Genomic DNA, 27,388 nt, shown 5'->3' on the forward strand with positions numbered 1-27,388 from the left:
AGAGCTAGCTATATATACAAAATCGAACGTGCTATGAAACAGGTAAAACATTTATCGAAGAGTTTTTCTTTTTTTTAAATATCTGCCATGGAAGACTGTTGGGCTGGAAAAATAATTTTAACTGCTCAGACTTTAGCCCAAATAAGAGCGGTGGTGCAGTATTTCCTTTATAAAGATGATCGTTGGTGGTTGCGTTCATGTTGTAGCATGTAAGATAAATGTAACTACTCCTACACAGTATTTAGATAAATACTGGCGGTTGTTGCCAGCCAGTTTCTTTATGTATAGCTAACTAAAAAATTCGTTTAACAAATTAAATTTATTTATAAGCTAGAGCCTAACAAATGACTTATTTATGGCTTTGCAGTACAATTATTAACCCATATAGCTTACAACAGCCTTAATGTCTAAGCATCTATCGCTGAAGAGCCATTGACAATCAACTTTTAGGTAGCAATGTTTTATTTTAAAAGCCACTGGATAAAAGACATTTGTCTTAGACTTTTTTAAATGTGTACATTTTCTGCAGTAAGCCCTTCTGGCTTTCTAACAACTGCCTGGCAGGTAGAAAGATGTGGAAGCTTGCTGAAGAAAGGTCTTTATCAGCCAATTTCTTTTTATGGAAACATTTTTGAGGCTTTAAACTATTATTGAGTGTAGATGATGGATACCTTCTGATTGAAATATGTTCATATAAAGTCGTAATGATACTTTTGTGCGAAGAACCAGACTGAAAAGGATCTCGCTTAACCTATCGCCCGCATTCTTTTGCCCGCCACATAATTGTAAAGCTGAAAAGGATTACTGTGGAAAATGTAAACATTCAGAAACGTCTATAGCTAGCTAGCGTATGCCATCCTAGCTACGTGATTATCTAAACAAGCATCTCTAACGGCGATCTGGCAGTTCCACTCTTCACATAATTTTATTGTTCAGACTATAAGCCATCCCTGAAACAACTTTCCAAGGGTAGAGCGAAAAAGAAATTGAGTAAGTCTATTTAATGATTAAAATGGTTGCACTATTTGGTGACTTGTCTCTGATAGAGCTAGTTGCTGCTTGGAACATCGCCATGTACCTTTTTTTGAAGCTCAAAGACCGGATGTAACATTAGGAAAACTTGGTGAAGCAAATTACCAAAGCAGATATGTGAACTCACCTGTATCGAGTGGGTGACACCCACAATCACAGTATCCTCACCCGATTAAAAAGTTATAGATAGAATCACCTGCATCCACCAGTTTCACGCGCATTTAGAATAATATTTGGTCGCAGTTATGATTAGAAAATTAGTCTAGAATAAAAACTTGTCCAAAGTCATTCAAAATGCAGGAATATATTTCATTGCTTAGTTGCTTTGCGACTTTGAGCAAGTTTAAACTGTTTCGAATAGAATAATACTTTCATTGCACCCGCAAAATTGAAAAGAGATTACGAAATATTTCAGTGGTGGCAATTCGTGATAAAGAACAATGAAGAAATTAACCAACCTCGTTCCCAGGGCTCTTTTTCAGAGACGATATTGGAAATTAATATTCTCATTTAATGAACTTTGTTTAAAACAAAGGTAATTAATGTTTCATCTTTTTCGCTACCTGAGATAGCATGGTTTCTATTATCATTAAATACATATAAAATAATTTTTTTTTTTTTTTCAAAACGTGTTCGAATTAGAACTGTTAATTATAGAAAATTTGAAAACTTTAATCTTCTGTGAACGTTGTAGTTGTTTCGTCGAGAAAACATTAGTCACATAAGACTATGAGAAAACTGAAAGAAAAATAACACAATTTTATTAAAAATTGTGAGGCTTATTTTCACAATACCACATTTGAACGCTGAAGAAGAGAGAGCAACTCGATCCCAGTGCCTGTAGCGTGTTTTGATATAAGGATGAAACGTGTATATGTGAGAGCAAGATTTTTTTAGAAATAAGCCTGGAAAAGGTATTTTCCCCCAATCTAGAAGTCTCAAATTCATTTTCCCCACTGCGCAAACCAAGGTCGTGCCTCACGGAGTTTCTATTCTAAGAATTACACCCGCAAAGCATATCAATAGGGTTGACATCTCTGCCAAAGGGAATCTGTGGAGGAGAGCACAGGTGGTAACCAAATTTTTTTCTTAAAAATATTCTTCACCCTGTCTAGTTTCATAATAGTATAGGTTTGTTTGGTATTTAATAAATGATTACAAAGATAACAATAGATTAAAATGTCATACCCCCACTGCGCGAAAATCTTCTTATCTGTGATCTACCCCAGTGATGTCCAGGCTTTCTGTTTTGTAAAGTACATAAGTTTCGGTGCCGGTGAAAATGGTAATATGGTATCATAGACATAGGACTCAGAATATTATGTCATAACCATCCACTGTTGCCAGTAAAAAAAAGTTACAGAAAAAGGTGAAATAACAGAATTAAGGCGTTCACGGAATTTGATTGGTATATGCTAGCTGTGAAAAATGTAAAAATATGCAATGGTTTTTCACGTCCATACAGTATTTTTCAGCAGATTCCTCTTGTGTTTAAGGTTGCTGATATTGGTTTTGAGCATGTGTATCTTGGTCAGTGTTCCTTACCTTTGTTTCATATCAGACTCATTGACCACAGGCAATTGAACAATTTCTCGACTTATGGCTGCACACACACACTTTACAGAATAAAACAATAAGGAAATGAAAAGATGCAGGGTATATTAGTCAAAACTACATAAGGAAGTCAGAAAATTATACAATTCTTAATGTGTGGCAATAGTTCAGTAATGATTGGAGATGGGTATGAAGATGAACTTAATAATTATATATAATTATTATATTTTTTGAAATTTTCAGGTTGTCAAGAGCTAGGGTAGTTAAAAAATAAGAAATTAGTTTGTTGACAGCACCTTTCCATCACTGCCAATAAATCACAATAAATGTATTTTTAATATTTTTTCATGTGGTTTTTTAAAGTAACAAATGTAGTTTTTAGTTGATTATTTTTCTATTTTTATTGTATTACTCATATTTGTTGGAGTGGGCACACTGCATCACCATGAATAGCATCAGCATTCTCATATTGTTAAACCAGTCAGGGAACTGGTATAAACATCCTTGTAGTGCAAATTCAACCAATAAAACATTCATTTAAAAATATAAAAAAACCATTTTAGTGGTAGTGAAGCACCAATGTTGTATCTTGAAGCCTATTATCAAGTTAGAAAAACACAGAATTGATGTCAGCATTACTTCCTCAATAAATTGAAGTTGAGCATTATATCGTGAAAGTGACATAACTGAAAAAAAGCATAATTGCAGACATAGTGCGAATGATTCCACCAACAATCTTTTTTAAAAATTTGTTTATGTACTAGGATTCTTGAAGAGGCTGCATCTAATACCACATGCTTAATCAAACACACAACACTGTTTACATTTGAGGGTTTTTTGTTTTTTGAATAAAACGTGTTCTTTTGCCTTTTAAAAACAATTATGGCAAATTCAAGAAAGTTTGAGAACTCAGAAAAAATAAATGAGTCTCCCTTGATGCGTATCAGGTCAAAAAAAAAATAAAAAATAATAATATGCGCAGCTTTTCTAATTTACATCGAAACTCGACAAACAGAAAGTACCAAGAATGTGCTTTCTCATTGAAATTATTCTTTTGGTTAAACTAGTTACTTTGGCAAGAGTGAAGGTTATTTAGTAGTAGAAATATCTACTTAGAAGCTAAACACTATGCTCATAAGCAGTGCATAAGGCAAGTTCAGCAGAGAAAAACAGATTTGCAGATGTGTTGAGAAGAAAGACCAGCGTAACTGTGTTTGATATAGCAAGGCAAATGAAGAAGGCTAATCAAGATGTTGTAGTTGAAAGTGTATATATAATGAAGGTATTTTTTGCTAGTACGAAGGAGAAGGAAAAGTTAACGTCCTTGGAAGAGTAATTATCAGAGTTGCTTAACACTGAGTTTGGTTGGGATGAGGATGTCTGCCTGTGATGCAGTAGAACAGGGTGTCCCATTATTGTATGCAGATAGTTTAGTTGTCATGCAGAATCATTGGAAAATTAATTTGAAAGTCTAAGAAGTGGAAGAAAGGCCTAAAAGAGAAAGGATTGAGAGTGAATGCAGCAAAGTCTAAAGTCACTATTAATAGCATTGAAACCAGGAGTGTGACCCTGCAGTTTGAAACTGATCTTGGAGTGAGATATTTGGACAGAGTTAAAAGTGATAAGAAGGTGTACTTGTTAGTTCCTGAGACAAAGCCTTGGCAGGACTTAATAAGGACAGCCTTGATGTAGACGAATTTGAACTAACACAGTCTAGATTAGATTTGAAGAAAGTCATTAATACAACCCGTCCAACCCATGTTTAAAAAATGTTAATGATGACAGAACATTAAACGTAAGCATATTTTGAGGCTGAAATAGGAGTTTTTGTGAGGATTATAAGGGGAGGATAAAAAGTATTCTCAAAATTTACGTAACTGTAGACTTTATAGCATGCAGGTAATAAGACAGATATTAAATGTTAGTAAATTTATTTCTGCAGAGCTTGTGATTTTTAAAAAAAAATTGAAATTTTTGATTATATACTGTATATACACAATAAATAAAAAACGTATTTTCGACTTTTTCAACACTTTCACAAAAAAATGGTCGTTTAAAAAATCCACAAAATATTCGCAATTTTGAGCTGGCTCTTAAAGTTTTTAACCGATAAGCAAATCTCGAATTTAAGGGTGGTTAAAATTTTAGGGAATTGACATTATTATTTTTATTTACTATTGGTTTGGAGTTTGCATTCAAAAACTTTACGGGACTAAAATTATGATAATACTGTCTGATAATATCTGAGTCTTTACGAAAAAATTAGGCTGAGAAATATTAATGCGCTTTATCCCTCAATAGTAATTTTTGGTTTGCTATATTTTTTAAAAAAAAATATAGCAATAATATAATATAAAATATCAGTGCACTACAAATAATGTTGAAAAATGAAAATTTTGCGATTAGTAAGTAAAGCTTGCTTCTCTAGAAATTAATTTTTTGTATGTACAATAGATAAGATATTAGAACTACAAATCATTTTACACTGAAATTTCTGTTTACTTTTTAATAGCCACTCATGTCGAGCAATAATGGAAAGACGAAAATATCGGATCAAAGTCCCGACAGGAATTAAGTCCAGACATAGCCGAGTAAAGTCATTCTTAAATTTCAAGAATCTAACCAATGGAATCGTTACGCTGTACTGGGTTGATTTCGATGGAAACGCTAAAACATTTGCGAAGCTGAATCCGATGAACAGATGCGATATCGGATTTCTTGTCGAAACTTATCGAAGTCACCCGTGGATTGCAACGAGAAATGGAAGGGTACAAGTTCTCCTCAATGGAAAAAGATACTTTTTCCCACCATCGATGAACGAGTGGTCGAAAACTGTTAATGGCCATTTGAACAATAAATGGAATTTGTCGTCACAAAGAGATCATACGGAAGCATCTACGAACAGTGAACAGAATTACAAAGAGGTGCTGATAACAAATGCAGGTTGTTCTCGTTTTGTGTTGTTCCTTTTCCTCTTTTTTATTGCTTTGGTATGGATTGGGAAAATATGGGAGAATCTTTGTTTGCTGTAGTCTGTTTGGATGTGCTCATCATACCCTTCGCTAGCGCCTTTAGGTTCATTTTTACTAGAACGTTGTTGCGGTTTCATTAAAAAATGAAACACTCATTGTAATGCAACATGAAATTTTCTCATGTACAGGTTCAACCATTGCTCACATATTGCTATTTGGTTATCTCTATTGGGTAGGCTGAATTCACATATTAGCTAGCATAGTTGGGCTTGTGTGACATCCGAAAAACAAACGTTACGTTATTGACGTTTTTTATAAGATGAAGATGCGTAACTTTAAATGAAAATATTTTTCGGAAATTGTTTTTATAATTCCTGTTTTTGCCATTTTTAGTATTATTTTTTGTATTTACTTGATTACTTCAAGCTGGATTGGAGTCTCGTAATGCTTTTAAAATGTTACATATATAAAAATTCGGCGGATTTTTATTCTATTTTTCTTTTCTTTTAGGATGTATGTCGTTAGAACAACTAAGCTTGTTGCGCTGCTGCGAAATTTATCAAACGGATGAAAAAATTGGAGAGTTAGAGATTTCAAAATATTTGAAGTCGAAGATGAACGCAACAAAAACGAAGTATTTTTTAACGTGACCGAATTTATAGTAAGTTTGAGAGGTATGGTATACGCTATTGCGAGGGAAGGAGGGAGATATAAACTTATGCATAGGATAAATTCTTAGAATATACATTTTAAAAACAATATCAGAGCTTGTAATGTATTGTATCTAAAAAGACATGAACTCCATCATTGTTTTGAATATACCTGATTTGTACAAATTTTCGCGCCTTTAAATTTTCACGTCACAAACAAAGTAGTTTTTTTAAAAGATAAAAAATTGTCTAAATTTTATCAGTCAAAGTGTCGAAATTTTGAGAGGGTAATAGAAAATTTAGGCTGACGAAGATTTGGCCTGGTGAATATTATTGTACAAAGCCAAAGTGCATTAATTATATAGTTTATTTTGTTCAATGAGCAATAAGTTTCTGGCAATGGTGGTATGTCTGTAAATCCAAGTATAACGCTTTTTTGCCATTCTAAAAATTTGGCCCTAAAATGACGATAATTTGGGTCGACAAAGTTTTTGAGCCAATAAGTTAGAAATTCAAAAAAATAATTTTTCCGTCAATTACGATTTATTCATTTTCGGGCTTGTCCCTGTTTGCAATTACTACACTTTTTTATAAACAATTGATTTTTGACACGCCTCAAAAAATGTTTAGCTATTGCTTAGTTGGGGATAGCTAATTCTTTTTCTCAAAGTATTTCAAATGAGTCAAAAAACGACTCAGAAAATTTAAAATTTGCAAAATATCCATTCAAAGTTTCACTGAAAGTTGAAGTTGCAAGAGTTTTTATTCTGACAAACTATACTTAGAACTTAAATTCACACTATGGAAATTGTTTATAAAAAAAATAGTGTAATTGTATTCACTTTCGGGCCTGATTCAGATTTTTGTGCAAATCCAAAAAATTCCTACCTTAAGGTATTTTCATTAAAATTTTAGACAACGCTCCTAGCAAACCGAGTACATATCTTACTGGATAAGTAACTAGATGTATAAATTTGAGATATCTTTGTAAATATATTATTTCTTGTTAAATATTAATATTCTTGTTGTAAAGATAAGTTAAATATTAAACAGGAAATCACTATTCTTTTTGTGTGGTTTTTTTATTCGGTAAATCTTTAAACATTTCAATCCTCTTTTTTTCGACGGCACATCAATTATAGCGAAAAGAATTCAACAGATGGAGAGCTGCAATTAACGATCAACAATTTGGATCTACCCCCTTTTTTGGACAGCTTGTGTACAAAATAGCACAAATTTGTTGATTAATACATCAAGTAGTTTGCCATATATTTTGTAGGGACAGCTGTATCGATTGTAAAAGAAATCGTACACCAAAAAACTGATTTTTCTACTTTCGGATCAGTTCTAAAAATGTATTCTTGCTGTAAAACAATAATTTTACAAATTTTATTAATAGATTGTGTTTTTTTAATATTTCATTTATTTATTTCTATATTTATTTGTATTATTTACTGGTTTGATTTCATTCTATCATTTTTTTTGCGGCATAAGTGTTGCCGAAATGTTTGGTGAAAACCATAGATCGATATAAAGAAATTAGCACAGAAAATAAATTAGCTGCATTAGCTAGACTTCTGAGTTTTTTTAAATTTAGGCCTTTTTAAAAGAAAATTATATTAGAAAATTATAAAAGAAAAATCAGTATAAAGATTTTCAACAAATCTTTTATGGACAAGGTACACGGGAAGGAAATTTAAGACCAAAAGTACTGATTGTAATATATTCAGGTCACACATTACCCCACATTAGACACTACTGTAAGCTCTTGGTTGTGAATATGTCACAAGCTGTCCCTACGAAAATCTTGCAAAAATAGTTCGTTAGCTACATCAATAAAATAAAAACACAGAAATTGTTTTACATGTAGTTACTCTGTTTTTATATTTTAAAACTTTGGAAATATTAGTATGTACCAGTAGCGAACAGCAGCATTCCTCATAAAGAAAGTTATAGGTAGTTAAGTTTACTTAACTTTAGTTAATTGCTAAACGACATGGACTGGCGTTAGTACGGTAGCGCGTAGCTGTGGTTGCCATCTTAGTTTCACAGGCCTGGGCTCCAATCTTCACTTTGTTCGTTCGGCTCTTTTAGTCACGGTCTCGCTCCACGATTCCTCTTTCGCTCGTGCTAGCCAACAGTAGTTGTGGTTTTAATCGGTTTATTTAATCTTTTGTTATCCTTTAATTGGTTCCGCAAGTGTGCAATGCACTAAATTTAATTGACTCAGGATCGCCTCAAATACTTGCTCGTCGCCTGTTTTCGTTCTACAATCCGCCACATTCGGTGGTAGCTACGTCGGTGACCACTACATCATGTATGGCCCCAATTATTCCATCAATCAACGTGGCCACGAGGTCGACCAGACTCCGCCCACGCGGCCAGCCAACCAACACAGCAACCGGCGTTGAGTCAACTACAGTTGTGTCTTCAAATGTCTTGACTGGTCATCAGGCATCTTCATCTTCGACCACCGACGTTGTCGAGTCGCCCATCCTTACAACAGCTGTGGTTACAGAGTTAATTAGAGGAGAATTGCGACGATTTTTCGAGGGTCACGAGGGGGAACGACTCGCGGGAAGAGCTCCTGACATAATAGAGCAAAATCAAGCGACAGGTGACACTTATAATACTAACTCTGTTGTTGAGACTCCTATTGTACACCATTTTGTGTCTGAGCCGTTTTCTGAAGGGGGTGAGTTTCCACAGGGGGGTCTTCCTCGTCCAGCCCAGGTTGGGTTTTCCGTTGCAACCACAGCGCGCCCTGCTCCCTTGCCGGCACTTCCTCAGGCCGTTTTGGACAAGGTTAAAAAAGGTGAGTATGTAAATTTTGATAGCTTACTGCCTGCTTTTGCCTCATCTTCAGACGAGTTTACGTTTAAGGTTCTCGGTGGGTCTAGCCCGTCAGTTGCGTTAGTTCCCAAGCAATCAAACCGCCCTAAGGTTAGTGACTTTTCATCTTGGATGTTAGCATGGAATAATTTTATCCGGTGCTTCACCTTTTTCTTTCCACATCGTGCATCCGAGCTTTTACACTATCAGTCTATCATGTGTGACTTCGCCTCACAGTTTACATTTACAGCATGGTCGACATACGATCGCATGTTTAGGTACCAAATGGCTTTTGATTCTGGTTTGTCATGGAACCGTGTAGATGACGATCTTTATAACCGTCATCTCCGAAGTGCCCCACTGCAGGTCATGTGTTTTCGGTGCCGGAATTATGGACATCTTGCATCAAGTTGCCCTCTTCGCACTGAGTCAGCAGCTGGGAACGAATCAGCACCTTCAAATTTAGCATATAGTGGGCAGCCCTTTCGTGCCCCCCAGCCTTTTCGCGCCTCACAGCGCTTTCGTGCCACACAGCCTTTTCGAGCCACGCAGACCCTCAGTAGGGCTGACACAGGTGCAGTCGGACAGGTCGATAACATCGCCACTTGTCGATACTTCAACGCACAGGGTCACTGTACGAACCGACAATGTCGCTTCGCACACCAATGCAAACACTGCGGCGACTCCCATCCTGCCTCACAATGCTCCGTTGTCCGCAAATATTAATCCAAATCCACTGCCTGTGTCTTGTCAATGTCCTGTCAATGTTGCTCTTTTTGAAAGATTGCTAAGGGAACACCCTTGTCAGTCTTTAGTGTCATTTATTATCTCTGGTTTGTCTTCTGGATTTGACATTGGTTTTCATGGCCCATGCACAGCTACCCGGCCACGCAACCTACTATCTGCACGCTCTAATTCTCAATCAGTGTGGGAGGCAATTGCTAAAGAATTAGCGCGAGGCCACACCTCAGGACCTTTTCTAAGCCCTCCAATTACGCCTCTGCATTGTTCACCCTTAGGTGCAGTACCTAAGAAAGACGGTTCTTACAGAATAATTTTAGATCTCTCCTCACCTAGAGGCAATGCTATTAATGAAGGCATATGCAAAGAAGAGTTTTCAGTGCGATATTCCACCTTCGACGATGCCCTAAAATTGGTGTCTGGGTTGGGTCCCACAGCATTTTTAGCCAAAATTGATATCAAACATGCTTTTCGCCTTTGCCCCGTTAAACCAGCTCAATGGGGTTTATTAGGCTACTGTTGGGAGGGTTATTACTTTGTGGACACTCGCTTGCCATTTGGCAGCCGCTCCTCACCCTTCTTGTTTAACTGTTTTGCAGATTTGTTATGTTGGATCTTCCTCACTGTGCTTGGTATTCCATTTGTGATCCATTACTTAGACGATTTCTTCCTTTGTGGGAGGTCGGCAGCAGAAGTAAATAGTTACTTGGAATCTATTCAGTCTATGTGCACTAAACTGGGTGTCCCTATTGCGGAGGAAAAAACCACAGGACCCTCACAAACTATAACCTACCTGGGCATTGAGATCGACTCTCAGCAACAAATCATTCGCTTGCCAGCGGATAAGTACAGGGAGTTGCACGAAGCTTTATTGGTTTGGTCTGGTAGGAAGAAGTGCACCAAACGAGAATTGCTTTCTTTGATTGGCTCTTTATCTTTCGCTGCCAAAGTGGTAAAGCCAGGCAGAATGTTCCTCCGTAGGTTAATTGATTTGTCTACCACCGTTGCATCACTCAATCATCATATCACATTAAATGGGGAGGCACGCTTAGACATTCAATGGTGGGTGGATTTTCTACCTAGCTGGAATGGTGTCTGTTTTATTCAAGGGGACCCAATCACAGCCGCTTCACTTAGCCTCTTTACGGATGCATCAGGGGTAGGATTTGGTGCTGTTTTTCGCAATAGTTGGTTCTGTGCTCCATGGCCCCCAACATTTCATTCCTTTCACATTAATATATTGGAGCTTTTCGCAATTGTAGCAGCGGTTAGGACGTGGGGTCGCGAATGGCGTAATCTGCAGATCATCATTTACACAGACAACGCGTCCATAGTTCATGTGTGGCGCTCAGGCACATCTCGGGATAAACACATCATGTCGTTAATTCGCCACTTATTTCTATTCACGGCGCGGTTGAACATTAATATTTTGCTTCAACATATTCCTGGACATACTAATATTGCAGCTGATCTTCTATCTCGGTTACAGGTTCGTCGATTCAAACAACGCCTTCAGTCCGCAGACGAGTCACCCACACCAATCGAGCCAACCATCTGGACCATCTTAGTATAGCCTCACAGTACTTTCAATCTCAAGCTTTGGCACCCACTACTAGGGCCACGTATTCCACTGGTGTTGCCTCATATCAGCGATTTTGTTATAGGTGGTCTCATCCTCTCTGGCCGTTGAACGAGGATATTCTAATTCGCTACATTTCTAGTTTGGCACAACGCGTATCTCACACTACCATTCGCGTTTACATCTCAGGCTTGCAATATCACTCCATCTTGGCCGGCAACTATGTTCGAATAGCAGACATGAGTCGCTTGTGTTACACCCTGCGAGGAATTAAAAGAGTCCAAGGAGCTCGTCTCACCCGGCCGCGCAGGCACCCAATTACATATCAGAATTTGTGTTTAATTCATTACCGTATTCAATTTTTACAAGCTACAGTATATGAACGACTACTTTTCAAAGCTGCTACCTCTTTGGCCTTCTTTGGCTTGTTGCGCTGCTCTGAATACACTTATCAATCCAGTCGTCACTTCGATCCATCCACCGATTTATTGGTTGGAGATATCCAATTTTCCGCAGACAATTCCGTCATGCTGGTTCATATCCGGTCGTCTAAAACAGATCCCTTTCGTGTTGGTTGTCAGATTAGGGTTGGCGCTAACAATAACGCAGTTTGCCCGGTTCAGTGTATGCGCCGTTTCTTAGCGGTTCATCCCGGCCCAGGGTGGCCACTCTTCACTTACCAGGACTTCAAATTTTTGACTCGTCAGGACATAGTAAACCTCCTGGCTTCGTGTTTGCCTAATATTCCACACATTAATACACATTCCTTTCGCATTGGTGGTGCCTCCGCAGCAGCATCTGCAGGGGTGCCTGACAGCACTATCCAGATTTTAGGCAGGTGGACCAGTGATGCCTATAGACGCTATCTACATCTCGATGATGCACAGGTCATTGGCCTTTCTCGCAGTCTATGCACCGCTGGGCCACCTACTCGTGGGTGGAGCCGTCACACACCTTCTTCATTTTTGTTATAGTTTAGTTGGTGGCGCTCGTAGGCGTCACCACACCTCTTCATTTTGTATAGTTTGTCAAGTGTGGTGGTGTGGGGGAATTTGGGGGTGTGTTGTGTATTTTAAACTCATGCTGGTATTCTTAAGTAATATTTTGCTATTCATGAACTATCAATCTTAAGCTGTCCTTGTTGGCAGTTTGTTAGAACCTGTCTTTGTTGACAGTTTGTTTAGAACCTGTCTTTGTTGACAGTTTGTTTTACTTATATTGATTGACAGTTTGTTTTATGTGATCCTTGTTGACCACACTACATTTACGAGAAACTGTCTTAGACAGTTTGTTGTGGTCTTTGTTGACCTCTGTTACAATTAGATACAGTACACACATATCCTCCGAGACCCCTCATATCCGCCAAACTTGCAGTTTTTATTGTTGTTTTTCCCTGCGCGTTGTCAGCAATTAAAGGTAGTTAAGTTTACTTAACTTTAGTTAATTGCTAAACGACATGGACTGGCGTTAGTACGGTAGCGCGTAGCTGTGGTTGCCATCTTAGTTTCACAGGCCTGGGCTCCAATCTTCACTTTGTTCGTTCGGCTCTTTTAGTCACGGTCTCGCTCCACGATTCCTCTTTCGCTCGTGCTAGCCAACAGTAGTTGTGGTTTTACCGCCCACCCATCCCGTCAGGGCATTTTTACTGTTAAGTTCATTAGGTTTTATTCAATGTGAATATTTTTAGGACATTTATACACGGGAGATGTATATATTTTGTATACGTTGTATATATATTTACTTTGCGTTCATGTGGTCTGAAAGACAGGGTCGAGGGGGTGTGTTGTGTATTTTAAACTCATGCTGGTATTCTTAAGTAATATTTTGCTATTCATGAACTATCAATCTTAAGCTGTCCTTGTTGGCAGTTTGTTAGAACCTGTCTTTGTTGACAGTTTGTTTAGAACCTGTCTTTGTTGACAGTTTGTTTTACTTATATTGATTGACAGTTTGTTTTATGTGATCCTTGTTGACCACACTACATTTACGAGAAACTGTCTTAGACAGTTTGTTGTGGTCTTTGTTGACCTCTGTTACAATTAGATACAGTACACACATATCCTCCGAGACCCCTCATATCCGCCAAACTTGCAGTTTTTATTGTTGTTTTTCCCTGCGCGTTGTCAGCAATTAAGTAGCAGATTGTAAATGAGAGATAGTTAAAATTAAAAACTTTTTTTTAAAAATCTTTTCTTTTTTTAAAAATGCATAAATACTGAATTTTTTTTAAAAGTTTAGTCTAGAAACACCTTAAACAAGTTTCAGATCAAAAACCAATCTTTTACCCAAGTTGATGCATTTTTTAGGACTAAGCGGCCATTACAGTTAAGGGTGCTGTTGTAATGGTTTAGACACGTCTTCAGTATATTAACACGCCAATTTGATAATGTCTATTCAATCAGCAAGAAACTTTAAAATAAATAGTTCCAGTAAAAATACTCTGATGCTGATTGAATCCTCGGATAAAATGAAGCTTTTTAGCTAGTTTATTGTCTCAGTCATGAAATTCTGCGGTTTCCAGCCATGTAAATAAATTCTGTGGTATTTTTTAGATGCAGATTGTAGTTGTATGTTTTTAAAAAAGGTATTAAAAATCTTGTATATTCGTTGATTTCTGTGGTTAAAATGAACTCTATCAACCGCAAAAATGTAAAAATTTCACAGTTTTTCGAAGCACATGCTGGCACATAACTACTAAGCCGTTTAATAACAATGATGGTAGCAGTTAACACATGTTTGTTTGTACAAATGTAGCTAGCTCTAAACATCTCTAAATTTTTCCAGGTCTAATGATTTCGTTTCAAGAGCATTTTTTCTTGTCCATTGTCGCTAATTTTGTGACATTTGATACACTAGCCGGGGGACCCACAAGTAACTGTGTTACCCCGCGTTCGACAACTTTAGCTGAAATAAAATCACAGTTTACAACCCGTTGTTACCCGCCATAACAAAAACAGTTGGCCAACCTTTTTTACTTTTTTAAAAAATGTTCCCGTGAAAGTTCAGAAATGAATGCAATGTGATGTAGAATTTGACATAGAGCATGTATCTGCAGACTCTACTGTACTGGCCGGGAAACCAAATTGTTTGTATTTGACGATGTTATGTAAGCCGTATCATTATTAACCACAACTGACCATGCGAAAAATAACCCTAGGGTAAGTAATTTTTGCAGCAATTAATTTCCACAATTTCAAATTCAAAAGTGTGATAATGTGATTGTTATTGACGAGGATAATTAGAGAGGATAATATCTTCTTCGCTTTATTTCAGACCCCCGGCAGAGTAATTTAAATACTTCATAATAACAGGCAAGTATGCACAAAATACCGGTGGGCTTTTTCACGGACTAATGAACTACGATCCCAGGTTTTTTTTCTCTTTTTGATATCGGGAAGGCCACAGAGAATTTCGTCTCGCCGTCCCGTTTTATAAAAAAAAGATTAAAAAAGCCTGGGTCGAGGTTGCCAGTATCCCTTATTAATACGCGGATTCCTAATCAGCTTATACTAGGAAAATCAACCTCGTCCATAGGGCTATTTTTTTCCTTTCTTCAGAAAGAGAAAAAAAGCCTGGAGAAGGAACACTACTGAGTTTTTGCGAATCTGATAATTTCAGAGAATTTTAGATTGAATGACTTCGATATACATCGCAAGAAGAAATTTTCGCAAATTGAAAAATCACAAATTTTTCCGAATTTGCGAAAACTTCTTATCGCAAAAATTACGTTACGATAGCAAAAATGCACGTAATTATATCTTTGATTAAAACAGAAATCTGCTTACCCCCTGTTAAGTATTATGTAACGGAAAAACGTATATAAATAAATTTTCAGCAGGGGGTATATCAAATTATCGGTTTACCAATATGACATCATAAGGGTTTAATGTTTATTTTTAACAAAAAGTGTGGGAAAGAAAGAAAAGTTACTCTTGCGACACGCATAAAGATTATTGGAGTGTTACTTTTAAATCATAACTTTATTTACAAATTTATATGAAGTCATTACAGGAGGTTTTAATGTTTGATTTGGTCCATAAAATCAAAAGGAATAAAAAAGTATATAATTTTTCAAATGGAGGAGGTCTGAACAGTTTAGTATAATTCGTAACGGTTTATATTTTATTCTGTATATTTATTCTGCACAGAGATAACCGAAAATACGCAATACAAAATATTCTTAGAGCTTTGGCATATGAAGTAATCAAAATATAGTGGAAAGAAAATTTGCTTTGTCTATCAGAAGTCGTTTTTTTCCTATTTATTATTTTGTTGACAGCAAGTTTAATCGAAGGTTACACGAATATTATTGAAACAATTTGAGATAACATGAAGGGCGATTTGTCAAAGCTTTTATATATACTGCTTGTTTATGTGTGGTCGTGTTTTTTAAGATTTACTACGCTATATTTTAATTAGATGATGGCTTGTCCATAGCAGTGACAGCTGGTTAATTGCTTTTGGTTGCTGCTTGAAGAACTAACATGAAGTTGATGTTTGTCTTTCATATGGAAGTTTTATATATACTGTTTTTGTTTTTATTTTCGATTTTAGTACGCCAGCGAACACATTGGATCTCATACAAGATCTTTAGTTTTCATATAAAGTCGTACCTGATTTGAGTTTTGTGTCATTTTTAATTTCAACAGGTAGATAGACTGATCTATCATTTTCATAACCCCAACCTCGTCCCCAGGCCTATTTTTCTCTTTCTGACAATCTCGGACGGCGAGAAGATATCTCGGATATCAAAAAAGCGAAAAATTGGCCTGGGTACGAGGTTGTTGATGTATTACTTTTGTTTTTTATATTTTAGGTGAGGCATAAAGATTTTTGATGTTTTTGGAGATTATGAATAAAAGACTTGTTCTTCCTAAAATACCTTTATCAACACAGGAAATAAAAACAGATTTCAACGCGAGTCCTTCATTATTATACATTCACCAATGCTTGCAAATCACTTCAGACGAAATTTCGCATTCATATCGAAAGAAAGCAGAAGTTAAATGGCAGAACGAAAAAAAGAATATTAGACTTCCACCATTACCAGAGGTAAAACCGCATGACAAACCCAGCCGGCGAAAAAAGGGTTCTACGCAAAAGCTACTTCAAAAAGCTTTTTCAAAAACTATTTCAAACAGCCTAAGAGAAGGAACAGGAAGGGGTGACCAGTATATTAGACGGAGAAAGAAAACGGTATTTCCTTTGTAAGAGACAAGCATATTTGTTGAAAAAAGGTCTGGAAATGAAAGTTGACCATGACGTAATGTACACAAATAGAAGCTAGTTGTTATGTATTGGTGTTGGAAACCAACCAGTCTTAAGGCCAATATTCACACACGAAAAACATTCCGCGGGCCGGATAACGATAAAAAAATTGTTCCATCCTGTTACGTTCTGTTCCAGTATGTTGGAGAGCGAAAATTATTTTCTACGTTGCTACGACAATAACAACAACATAATATGGATAAAAACCATGTGCTAGTTGCTGCCATTGGTTTGTTGATATTACTTGATTTTTTGTAGCTTGTCAAAAATGCTAGTTGCTGCGCAGACCAGACAAAAAGTTGAAAACATTCCAACTTTCTTCTGGCTTCTCAGACCGAACAGTTTTCTGTTTCAATTGCGTAGTAAGATAACAAGAGGCATGCGCAAAGCTTTGTTTTCGTTTGATCCGGTCCAGTCCGCGGAACGTTTTCCGTGTGTGGATATTTATGCATGTTAATATGCAATGACGGATGGATTGGCTGCATGAAGTGGTTGAAGAAAAACAATATGGTCGGACATGATGTATTTTTCTTGGAAGCATGTTAGTTTGTCCAGAAATATAAGAACCGTTAGAATGACAATCTATCATGGTGGAAACAAAAAGAAGTGTAAAATGAGAGACAACAAATAAAGACAAAGCAAATACAAATTCATGCTACAAAAATGAAGCTGATTTTGTGAAACGATATTTGACTCATATATTGCCAGAATAAGAAAAAACTTAAAAAATGACGGTTAAACTGTTATAACAACAACCGTATGTAACAAACAATTTGTGGGCACGCCCCTTTAGCGGACGTCGTTTCAAGGTCCCAATTTACATTAACCCCTAAAATGGACCTCTGTATAGCGTCCAACAATGAATAAAACAGCTCTTGTAAGAAGTTTTGTCTAATTTTTCCTTAGACAAGTTATAGCTTCAAAATATTAAATTATCTACTCTGAGACAAAAAAAAATCTTGAAATTGTTTTGTAAGTCTTCTGTTTGTTTTATTTATTTTTTGAATCAAAGATAGTATAGTTGCGATAGTATTGTCTTCTCCTAAAAATTACCCTTTAAGGTCTATTTCACTATATCCTAACTTCAGAGCAGGTTTTCGGAAGGCGATATTACTCACTTTGGGAAGAGTATCCATATAGCGGACACTTTTCGAAATCCCGATGTTTCTGGTTCTTAGTAAACATACCATTTAGAGTCGCTTTTAACTTTTGTTTATTGGTCCATAAAGCGAAATCTTTAGTCCAGCGAAAAGCGGCAGAAGTTTGTGAACATGACTTCTATATAACGACCACACAAGATGCAGATAAGTGGTCCGGTGAAGATGGTTGCGTTCAGTTTAATTTTAGGCTTAATTTACTTCAGTATTCCTTCAAACAGTTCGAACTTTTTAGGGTATGGGCTGACAACACTACATATAAAGTGCGCCAGAGTGGGGACTCGAACCCGAAACCTTATGATTAAAAGTCGAATGCGCTACAACTACACCATCTCTGCCTAAAGTTGGTACTTGCGAAACAAAAATTTTGTTTTATATTTTATCGCAGTCCAACCTAATTTATAACACATGAATTTCAACAAAGGACAAAGGATACAAAAAAATTCACTTAATTTTTTCATGCATCATGCTTGATAAAAAAACGTTGCTTTGGATTGTCAAATTCTCAAAAGATGAAAGACACATCGGAAAAACATTTTTAACGATAATATCACAAAAACATTTACAAACTGTTTCATCTACAACTCCAAAATAACAAGGACGTGCAGTAACGAATGTCATGTAAAGGTTTAGTATCACGATTTTTTAAAGAAAATACTATGAGCAAATTATGTAAATGATATCCATTTATATGCATATTAATTTCACGAAAAAAATATTAAGAGACATTAACCAGTACTTCAGAGTTGCCGCTCTTTATTCAGAGTCAAATTTTGAAGAGATTTGAGGAGAATTTAATGGAGAAAATGACGCATTTCCCTTAAAAATGAGGTTTAAGTTGACCAGTGAAGAAATGATTGCTGTATCCATGTAGAGCTTATGAAAATAAAAACATGTGGCAGGTTGTAAACTAAAATTAATAAGATCCGAGAAAGTTGTTAAAAAACCTATTTTTAAAAGAGACTTAAGAAGTTTTAATTTTTTTAAAAAAATTCAAGAGTTTCAAGGAGGCATGACAATTATCTAACTTTCTCTGTTGCGAGTGAAAATCAACAAAAATATAGTTCATATATTAGGAAAATAAAACTTTCTCAACCTTCAAATCTAGACATAAAAATAAATAAAAATTAGTCCTGCTAATCAGTATGTAAAATAAAATTCTAAGTATAAATAATAGCCGTAGTCTGTCTGTCCGCGAAAGACGGGTCCTGCTACTGAAACACGAAAGACAATATATAAAGGACGGGCGACCCTGTGAATTTTCCCACGGGTTAACGGCTATTCAAGTATAATTAATACCAAAACGTTACCCACAGCACTATTTACACGGGCCAAATACGGTGGTATGCAAGATTTTAAAAATTATTATGGCTTGTCAAAAAAAAAAAGAAAACTTCTCAGATAAAACGTTCAGGTACTGTTTTAAATAATTAAAAATCTAAGAAAAAAAAAGTCCGTCGCATCCAGGCGTTCTTAGGTTAGCTCCCAGCATTTAATATCTTTGCGTTGGATTTATTTCTGTAAATCTGCGGCGCCTGTGTTTTGACTTAAGTTAAGACAAGTCAACTGTGTTTTCAGACAGACAAAGTTTTTAACAACCAATAAAAATTCAGAAAGCGCTGCCATCTTTAATGTAATGGAAATTGATAATATAGAGCGCCAAAATTTAAACGCAAGAAGCAGCTATAAACGCTTCAATAGTAAGTAACTTTTTAAGTTTTACATCCAAAACATTTAAAGACATTTCAACGTTGTCTTTTTAAAGCTAAATTTTCGTTAAAAAGATACTATAAGGTTTTCTATTGCGCATAAAAGGCGTCAGCCGCGCAACAGAGGTATAAAAGTCGGATACAGAAGATAAATTAAATCACCTTCAATCAGCTTCGTATGCATGACGCAACTAAGTTCTCTTTCACTAAAAAATTATCGTCAAATACGTCTAACGTGACCATTACATCCGTCTAACCTTATATCCATCTAACCTTATATCCATCTACCTCTTCCTCTTACACGTAGTTGCTTTGTAAATTAAATACACCGACAACGGCATCGTCCACGTCTTAACAGGATTAATGACGCACGACAGTGCTCCATAAGCGACATAAAACATGTAAGAAGACGACAATTGATTCCAAATTAAAAATACCAGCAGAAGATGAAAGAAAATTGTTCTTGTTCGATGCTTGTTTGAGGAAAATAGTTTAGTGAGGGATATATCTGTAGTTTTGTTGAGAAGTTCGCCAACATAGATCATTATCAAAGCGTTGTACAAAAGAAGCTAAAAGAGATATATAAAGGATAGTTACAACGTCTTTTTTTAAAAGAAATTTAAAAGAAGCCGAGTACTAAAACATCTAAAATTCTAAGAAACTTTTGTTGCTGGCTTTAAAAGCACAGACAGCATAGGTTTTTGGTAGTTTGAGGTTTTGCACTGACTTAATGACATTCCTCCCTTTTCACGATTTTAAAGAAAGTGTTACCTTCGTCGTAAATTGTAGCTGTTCGTTACTAGTTTATATATATGATACACACAAGTTTCAAAAAAAGACAACACTTGCGGCCCCAATATGTTGTTTGACAAATCACCCCTTTTTAGCGAAAAACCACGATATAATCAAGAAATTCAGACTACCAGGATCTTTGCTTGTTTCTTACAAAAAAATAAGTTGACGTCTTTATGGCTTTGCAATGCGGAGTAAAAGTTAAATATGCTGGCCAACAGTAGAAGCTTACATCTGCAAAACAAACAAACAAACAAACAAACAAACACATGAAATCTACATACTTGTGCTCCAACATAGAGATAAGTAAACGAGCCAGGTATATGATGCCCTCCTGAGTATAGACCAAACGAAAAGAACACACCGAGTTGATCAGGAATAAAGTAACCAACGCTTATTGGACCTGTCGAAATAAATGTTTTTAAAAAACAATGTGAATAATCAAACATAATAAAAAACAAACACACCCTTCAAAATATCGTTTGTTTAAAACTTTTTTTATAGATAAATATAAGAATATAAAATATAAAAAATATTTTTTAATTAAGCCATAATGGAAGAGAAAACAAATTATCAAGTGGGTTAAAGATTACTCTATGATTTTTAAATTGCACCAATTCAAAGTTTTTCCAGGTACGTTACAAAATACATACCTCTTTACAGAAGTGCACGCGCTAACTAGAAACAATACTTTATTTAGTTAACTTATCAATCCAGTAATAATAATTCGAGTATCCGGATAGTGTGTTCTTTTAAAAGGCGAATACATTAAGCATTTGGTTGAACATCTGCGTAAAATCTCATCAGTGTTTGTGAATAGACTTACCGACGCTTAAGTGACAGTTGTAGTAAATCAACGGCCAAAACACACGATCGCAATCCACAAAATATATAATCTGAGGTGACACCATCTTTAAGAAACTTCGACACAGATCTAAAGAAAAGACGAACTTAATATGAATACGAAAAAAAAAATTGTTTGTTCATGTTGTCAGACTTGTTATAAATCCGTTTTACACGTGTTACAAGTGTTACCTTTTTTAGTTGAAATTTGTGCGTATCAAAAAAACTAGTAAAAAAACTAAGTTTTAACTTTGCTTTAACTAACGAACAACTACAATTTAAGACAAGATAACCGCTTTCTTTAACGAAAAATTATAATTTACGACAAATTTAACGCTATCTTTAACGAACTACAATTTACGACAAATTTAACGCTTTTTTTAAACAAACAACTACAATTTACGATAAAGTTAACGCTTTCTTTAAAACCATCTAGCAGATATTTTAACAGTGCATCATCTTAAGTTCCAAGACTGTTTCTTTTCTTTTTTTAGGATAAATAAACCACACCCACTAAAGTTTCTTAAAAAGTTACAGGGTTCTAGTACTCAGCTTCCTTTGGATAAGTTTCTTATACATAACAAACAAAACGTTCCACTACACATCGAATCGAAACAACACCATACCTATGTGATACTGATGAGCGCATTTCTTTAGTAGCATGGGAAACAGGATAGTAGTGAAGATAGCAACCAGGTAGACCATTTGAGACATGGTACAAAAGTCAGTCACTAGTATAATGACAGAAAGAAAACTTAAAGGTGGACGTGTTCCATCCAGTGAGAACGTGCAAGTAGCAGTCGAATTCTTTTCTTTATTCTAAAAAAAAATACCTATAAAAGTTTTCTTAACAAAAGTTTAACTCTTCTATATTTTTGAGAACATTAAAGAAGATACTGGTGCAATTACTAAACTAAGCACTAACAGAATTTATCTTCAAAAAAGTTGTGCAAACAGACTTTGTAGTTTTTATGGCCAGACAGTGTTTCGCATTGCAAACAGCAGTCTTCTATCAATAAAAAATTTTTGTTTTCAACGCAAAGCCCCAATACTCGCGCTACCATTTTTGGCTGTTGCGTTTGAACAATATACCGCGCTTTGTTAAAAATATTGGAAGATCTTGACGCAACACAATAAAGAGAAGAATAAGAAGAAGTAACAGTTTTTTAATAGAACTCACTACAACGATAACTTTGATTTCATGCACTCCACTCTGATATTTCGATGGAGACCATCTGCATGTGTGAAGATTGTCAATGACTTCCGTTTGAGGACACAGAATAGCATCATCAACATAAACTTGGACTGCTCGCATGTGTGTGTCAGAAAACAAAAGAAATCTAAAAATAAAAATCATTTTCACACTAAACTTAAGTTCTAAAAAACGATGCAGCGTGACGTGAATTGGAGAGCTCGCTAGAAACATTTTCTAACAACTAATGATATTGCATTGGAAAATAATTTTCCATATTTTTACAACAGAAACATTCTTAATAAGAAGGTTCCCAGGAGCGCTTTAACATTTTTACTGGTAAAACTAATTTAGGGAACCACCCTTTTTCGTGTAATTTCCATTTTTCATACTACAATATTGGACAAACTTTTTGAGACGAAGGCAGTTTTTTCCTCATTTTTTAAATATCAGCCGCAAGGTCGCTACTTTTTCACACACATAGGACAGGTAGACAGCGTTGAAAAGTTGCTAGTTACATTCTCTAGAACGCCTGTACACTGCCGGAATTTGTAAAAAATGGCCATGCTGACGTCTGCAACAATTTGGACTTAAAAATATAGCCTAAGATCCTAAGTCGACTCTGACCATTGACAAGTAAAATTTGCTAACTTCAAAATGTGTGAATCTAATATAGAAGTAGAGGCAAACTTCGAAATAAACTACCTTGTCTGAACATATTATAATGTTAATGTAATAAATATCCACCTTATATGTGTGGAGTTTCTACTTTTCAAATAGGAGCTTTCTCCAGGTACCATATACTTCGCATCAACAGGATTTGTGAACACAACAACATGTTCATCCGAAGAATATGTCGCATCAGCGAAGGAGAACATGTCGTGGTCAAACACACCAATACGATATCTAAAACATGCGACAGTTTAATAATGCTTGTTAGCATATACGTGCGTCAAAGTTTAAGGTTTTTAGGTGAAATTCCACTCCACGAACTTCTCCACGCAATTTTAAGCAAGCGGGGACTATATAGCTGCACATTTTAATCCGCAAGCAATACTTTAGTAGACTATATCTTTGTGGAGAAGAACAGCTTAAAAAAAAGGTATGTGGCAGTTTCCACCTGTGGTATCAAAAGATTGCAGGTTTTGTCCTGGATATATCACCTACTTTAATGTTGAAAAAATTCTTTTAAAAGCATTCTTACTTTCGATTTTCCTTCCAATCACCAAGTTCCAATTCAAGCAAGCCTTCCGTATGAATAGCATGCATTTGTGGGACCACACCCAAAAGAGTATGCAGGTGGCCACATAGGTAGACGATACCAGAACTAATATAGAATAAAAACGTTTTGTAAAAGCTAGTTATATGAGAAAATTTACCTTTACATATCGATATACTTCTATATATCTATAACAATTTTTGAAATTTACTTAAGGAAAACCTGATTGGTAGAACACAGATTTTCTTTTTTTTTTTAAGTAAATATTTTAAATGGATAGTATGTATTCATTGTAACAACCGTACTTTACCCTAATGTCCTTTTGATTTTTTACCTGATAATTGCCTAATTCTATGATTTTCAGGTTAGCTGCAAACCTGCCATAAATACATGCTTTGTTTGCAAGGCAACGTATTTCTTAGCAAGTAAAGTATAGACCTTTAAATACAGACTAATTTAAGTCAACAATCTTAATTAATTCTATCAGAGGAATATCAATATAGAAAAAATTGCAAACAGCAACTCACGATAGCAATTTCCTTAGAATGTGTGGTTTTGTAGTTGTTGATAATGGATAATGTCCAAACCATATCGTCGCGTTGTAATTATTATTAGTTGTTGAGATCTCCTGAAGACGATTTATTGTTTTCTAAATGAAACAGTAATAGCTCTAGGCAATATTTCATAAATTCCTAGACAGCTTTCCTGGCTCGTCCATATGAAATCAACTTCTTATTCTGTCGTGTAACGTAAGCTCTAAGCTTCTTAGAACCTTTTTCATTTATTTGTTTATCTAGGTCATGTAATATTATTTTCCTAATAAATAACACATTCAAATTCCACCACCATAAGGCATTTTACATATAATGCTCAAAAAACACATCCAGCCTAGTGTTTATGTGAATTCAAATATCAAAAGTTCAGCTTCATTACTTTGCATATCCAAAAAAGTGATGGAACAATCTTTCTTAAGAACTTACTTATTTCTAAGTTAAATTAATGATAACTACTCCAAGTTCATTTTGCACACCCAAATATAAAAGAAGTACCTGGTCAGGAACACCAAAGAAATTGAATGGTCTAGCAGGTCCTGGATTTGGTGCAAAGTCCACACCATTGAACGAATAATTTCCAAATGTAGTAGCATGAACATGTTGATAAACGTATGAATCATCAAATTTATTTTTACTGGAAGCAAATTTGTTAAATAAGTCGTGTTTTCCATGTAATGACGGGACAGCAAAAGCATCTAACGGAAGAACAGGTTTGTTTAGAGGATGTTAAGTGCGTTTTATACACAAGATTTAGTTTAAAATTTTAATACTGCAGTAAGGACCGTAGAAAAATTTAACCTTAGACTCAACAGAGAGCTGTTAAGTTGATGTAACAGTAACATAGGCTGCTAAATTAGTTTTGCAATGACCGCCAAAGATTGTCAGGTAAACAAAATAAAAAATCTACCATGATTTCCACGAATATCGAGCCATGTGAGACCTTCATGAACACATGTCTTTAAAACGGATGAGTAAGTCTCCCATTCTTCAGTATATTGGGAAGAACCAATATTCAAGACATCCTTTGCATCAGTTATGTCTCCTAAATACCATTTAATGTGCATTGAATGAAAATCAAATTGTGTTTTATTTCACATGGCATTCATAAATCCCTGTACTTTAAGATGAATGAGTAGGAAAAATTGATTTCGAAATAAAAGCTTTCGCTTTGATTGATATTCTTCTCACATACCTGTCATCAAGACTATTTCAGGGTTTATATTCTTTAACGTTGTTTCACAAAATTTTAACAAATCTTCTACTTGTCCATAAGAACGAAACTGTGAGATATGAATATCTGAGATCTAAATGGGATGCATAAAAAACAAAACAATTATAAATAATAATACAAAAGTTTGTTTCGTACTAAAGAATCGAGGACTTACAGTAAAGTATTTGTGTAATATGTGTACAATTAGCAAAGAAAAAAAAAATTAAAAATTAGAATGGGAACGTTAGGTATATAGTTCTAGAATAATATTATCATTTCGATCCTCTATTTATCTCCTCAACTAATAAATAGCCAAAGATGATTATGATTATTGCCCGTTGATGACAACGTCGCCTAGGTTAACCTCGCTTATTCATTAAATGATAATATCTATATTATTCAATGACAATGACTGAACAGATAAGTGGGGATATTTTTAAAATATTTCCAGTGTTCAATACATCATTTTTTGGTTGACACAACATTTTTACTTGACTGAAAAAACAAAACAAAACAGTTAGTATGAAGAAACCGACTGCTGTTTTACTGCAAACCCCTCGGTTATGGGCATAGACAGAAAAAATGTTGTTTAAAAAGACTTTTTTAATATTCACTTTAATGATTTTAAATTTAATTGGTATATCATAAATTATGATGTCACCTTAATTTAGTATTTGATATATTCTTCCCTATTGCCAAGCTTTACAACAGAAGATTGACATCTTTTTTCGTTTTGGGATCCTAACAGAATTATATAAAACTATTAAATCTATGTCTTTAGAATTATTATAATAGCTCTATTTTCTTCCTATTATATCCTATTATGTTTAGTATTTTATCTCTAACTTGTAAAATAAAATTTAGAAGCAGTGTGAACATGCCAACCTGGGCGTTGGCGAAAGCTTGCTGAAAGATGTATTTGGATATGTCGTAGATTTTGTCGTTCTTATTTTTTAATATCTTAAAAAACTGCTCTACCAACTCTTATATAAAACTAGTTAATGGCCTGTGAAAAATCCACTGGTTTGCTCATCCTTTTTTTACCGCATTGCCTGTGACTAGCTACTTGCAGTACCATTTTGCGTGACAGAAAGACGTATATGGGTATTATAATATAAATAATAAATAAAACAAAGAATACCTGCACGAACCAGAATATATTGTTCTTTTTGTTTCCTGGAAAAGGTGGTTGAGCAACTTTATGTTTAGTTTCATATTTTGTAGATTGATCAAATATTTTCAGCATTGTCAAATTGTGTGTGTATATTTCAATAAATGCTGCCAGCAGCCACGACAGTCCAAGCACACCCAGTATGGACACAACTGGAACTAACGAGTATATGATATACTTTAACTTAGCCATTCTTGAAACTTGTTGTTATATAAAAACAATAGTTAACTGTAAAACTTTAGATAACACAAAAATACAAACTCATGATTTTTAGAAATCAAATCAGTCCTGAACAGTTGCAAAAAAGTGTCTTTGATTTTTTTAAAAAATATTTACTTCTAAAATATAGCTGAGGATTATACGATAAGCGATTCTCCCTACAATGATAAACATGATTCTACTGATCATGAAATGCTGACTCTTCAAAAGATTCAGATTAGCAACAAACTAACTGTATTCAAGTGAAAACAATTTAAGATGTTTCCCTAGTTTTACTATGTAAACATAAACCATAAAACTTCTGTATTGCCTACTCTTGAGAATACCAGTCATTTTTGGGAGCTCTTCACTAGCATATTTTTTTTCCTCACATTTTCTAACACGTTTTGTAAATCATACTCATAAAATTTTTTCCAACAACATTAGATGCAGCGGAGGATGCTACTCAAGAATTTTTCCAAAAAAAAAACTTGTTAAGAAAAATCAATGAACCAAAAATCTCCATATTTACAACACACTTGACCCAAATTCACCATTCACCCAAGCAGATGAAAGACCAGAGGTTGTAAAAGCCGATTTTTTACTTGTTTAATATACATTTTAACTGAAAATTTTTGCTTATTTAACAGATAATAAGCCCCAAGCCACATCATTTTCATGTCTTTTTCAAGAAATAGTAAAGACAATTCGTATA

General features: G+C 35.2%; 3 protein-coding genes across 3 annotated transcripts; 2 read left to right on the forward strand and 1 right to left on the reverse strand.

The window, feature by feature from the left end:
• The first annotated feature begins 49 nt into the window (after nucleotides 1-49).
• On the forward strand, nucleotides 50-7,782 carry LOC130658043 (uncharacterized). The gene is made up of 3 exons (XM_057461067.1): nucleotides 50-209; nucleotides 5,099-5,529; nucleotides 6,069-7,782. Exons 1-3 carry the CDS (start codon nucleotides 88-90, stop codon nucleotides 6,206-6,208), a joined length of 693 nt encoding a protein of 230 aa, XP_057317050.1. The 5' UTR covers nucleotides 50-87; the 3' UTR covers nucleotides 6,209-7,782.
• Nucleotides 7,783-8,527: 745 nt separating this feature from the next.
• On the forward strand, nucleotides 8,528-17,684 carry LOC130657861 (uncharacterized). The gene is made up of 3 exons (XM_057460854.1): nucleotides 8,528-9,406; nucleotides 9,507-16,009; nucleotides 16,177-17,684. The coding sequence occupies exons 1-2, from the start codon at nucleotides 8,528-8,530 to the stop codon at nucleotides 11,352-11,354; spliced, it is 2,727 nt and encodes a 908-aa protein (XP_057316837.1). The 3' UTR covers nucleotides 11,355-16,009; nucleotides 16,177-17,684.
• Nucleotides 17,685-18,309: 625 nt separating this feature from the next.
• LOC130658032 (transmembrane protein 62-like) lies at nucleotides 18,310-27,332 on the reverse strand. Its single transcript, XM_057461054.1, has 12 exons — nucleotides 26,446-27,332; nucleotides 25,287-25,398; nucleotides 25,002-25,136; nucleotides 24,590-24,789; nucleotides 24,068-24,189; nucleotides 23,526-23,648; nucleotides 23,069-23,227; nucleotides 22,310-22,469; nucleotides 21,756-21,948; nucleotides 21,113-21,220; nucleotides 20,571-20,689; nucleotides 18,310-20,063 (listed from the first exon to the last, which is right to left on the reverse strand). The coding sequence occupies exons 1-12, from the start codon at nucleotides 26,665-26,667 to the stop codon at nucleotides 19,779-19,781; spliced, it is 1,938 nt and encodes a 645-aa protein (XP_057317037.1). The 5' UTR covers nucleotides 26,668-27,332; the 3' UTR covers nucleotides 18,310-19,778.
• Between the last annotated feature and the right edge of the window lie 56 nt (nucleotides 27,333-27,388).

The sequence above is a fragment of the Hydractinia symbiolongicarpus genome, chromosome 9 (genome assembly GCF_029227915.1).
Source record: "Hydractinia symbiolongicarpus strain clone_291-10 chromosome 9, HSymV2.1, whole genome shotgun sequence".
Taxonomy (NCBI): domain Eukaryota; kingdom Metazoa; phylum Cnidaria; class Hydrozoa; order Anthoathecata; family Hydractiniidae; genus Hydractinia; species Hydractinia symbiolongicarpus.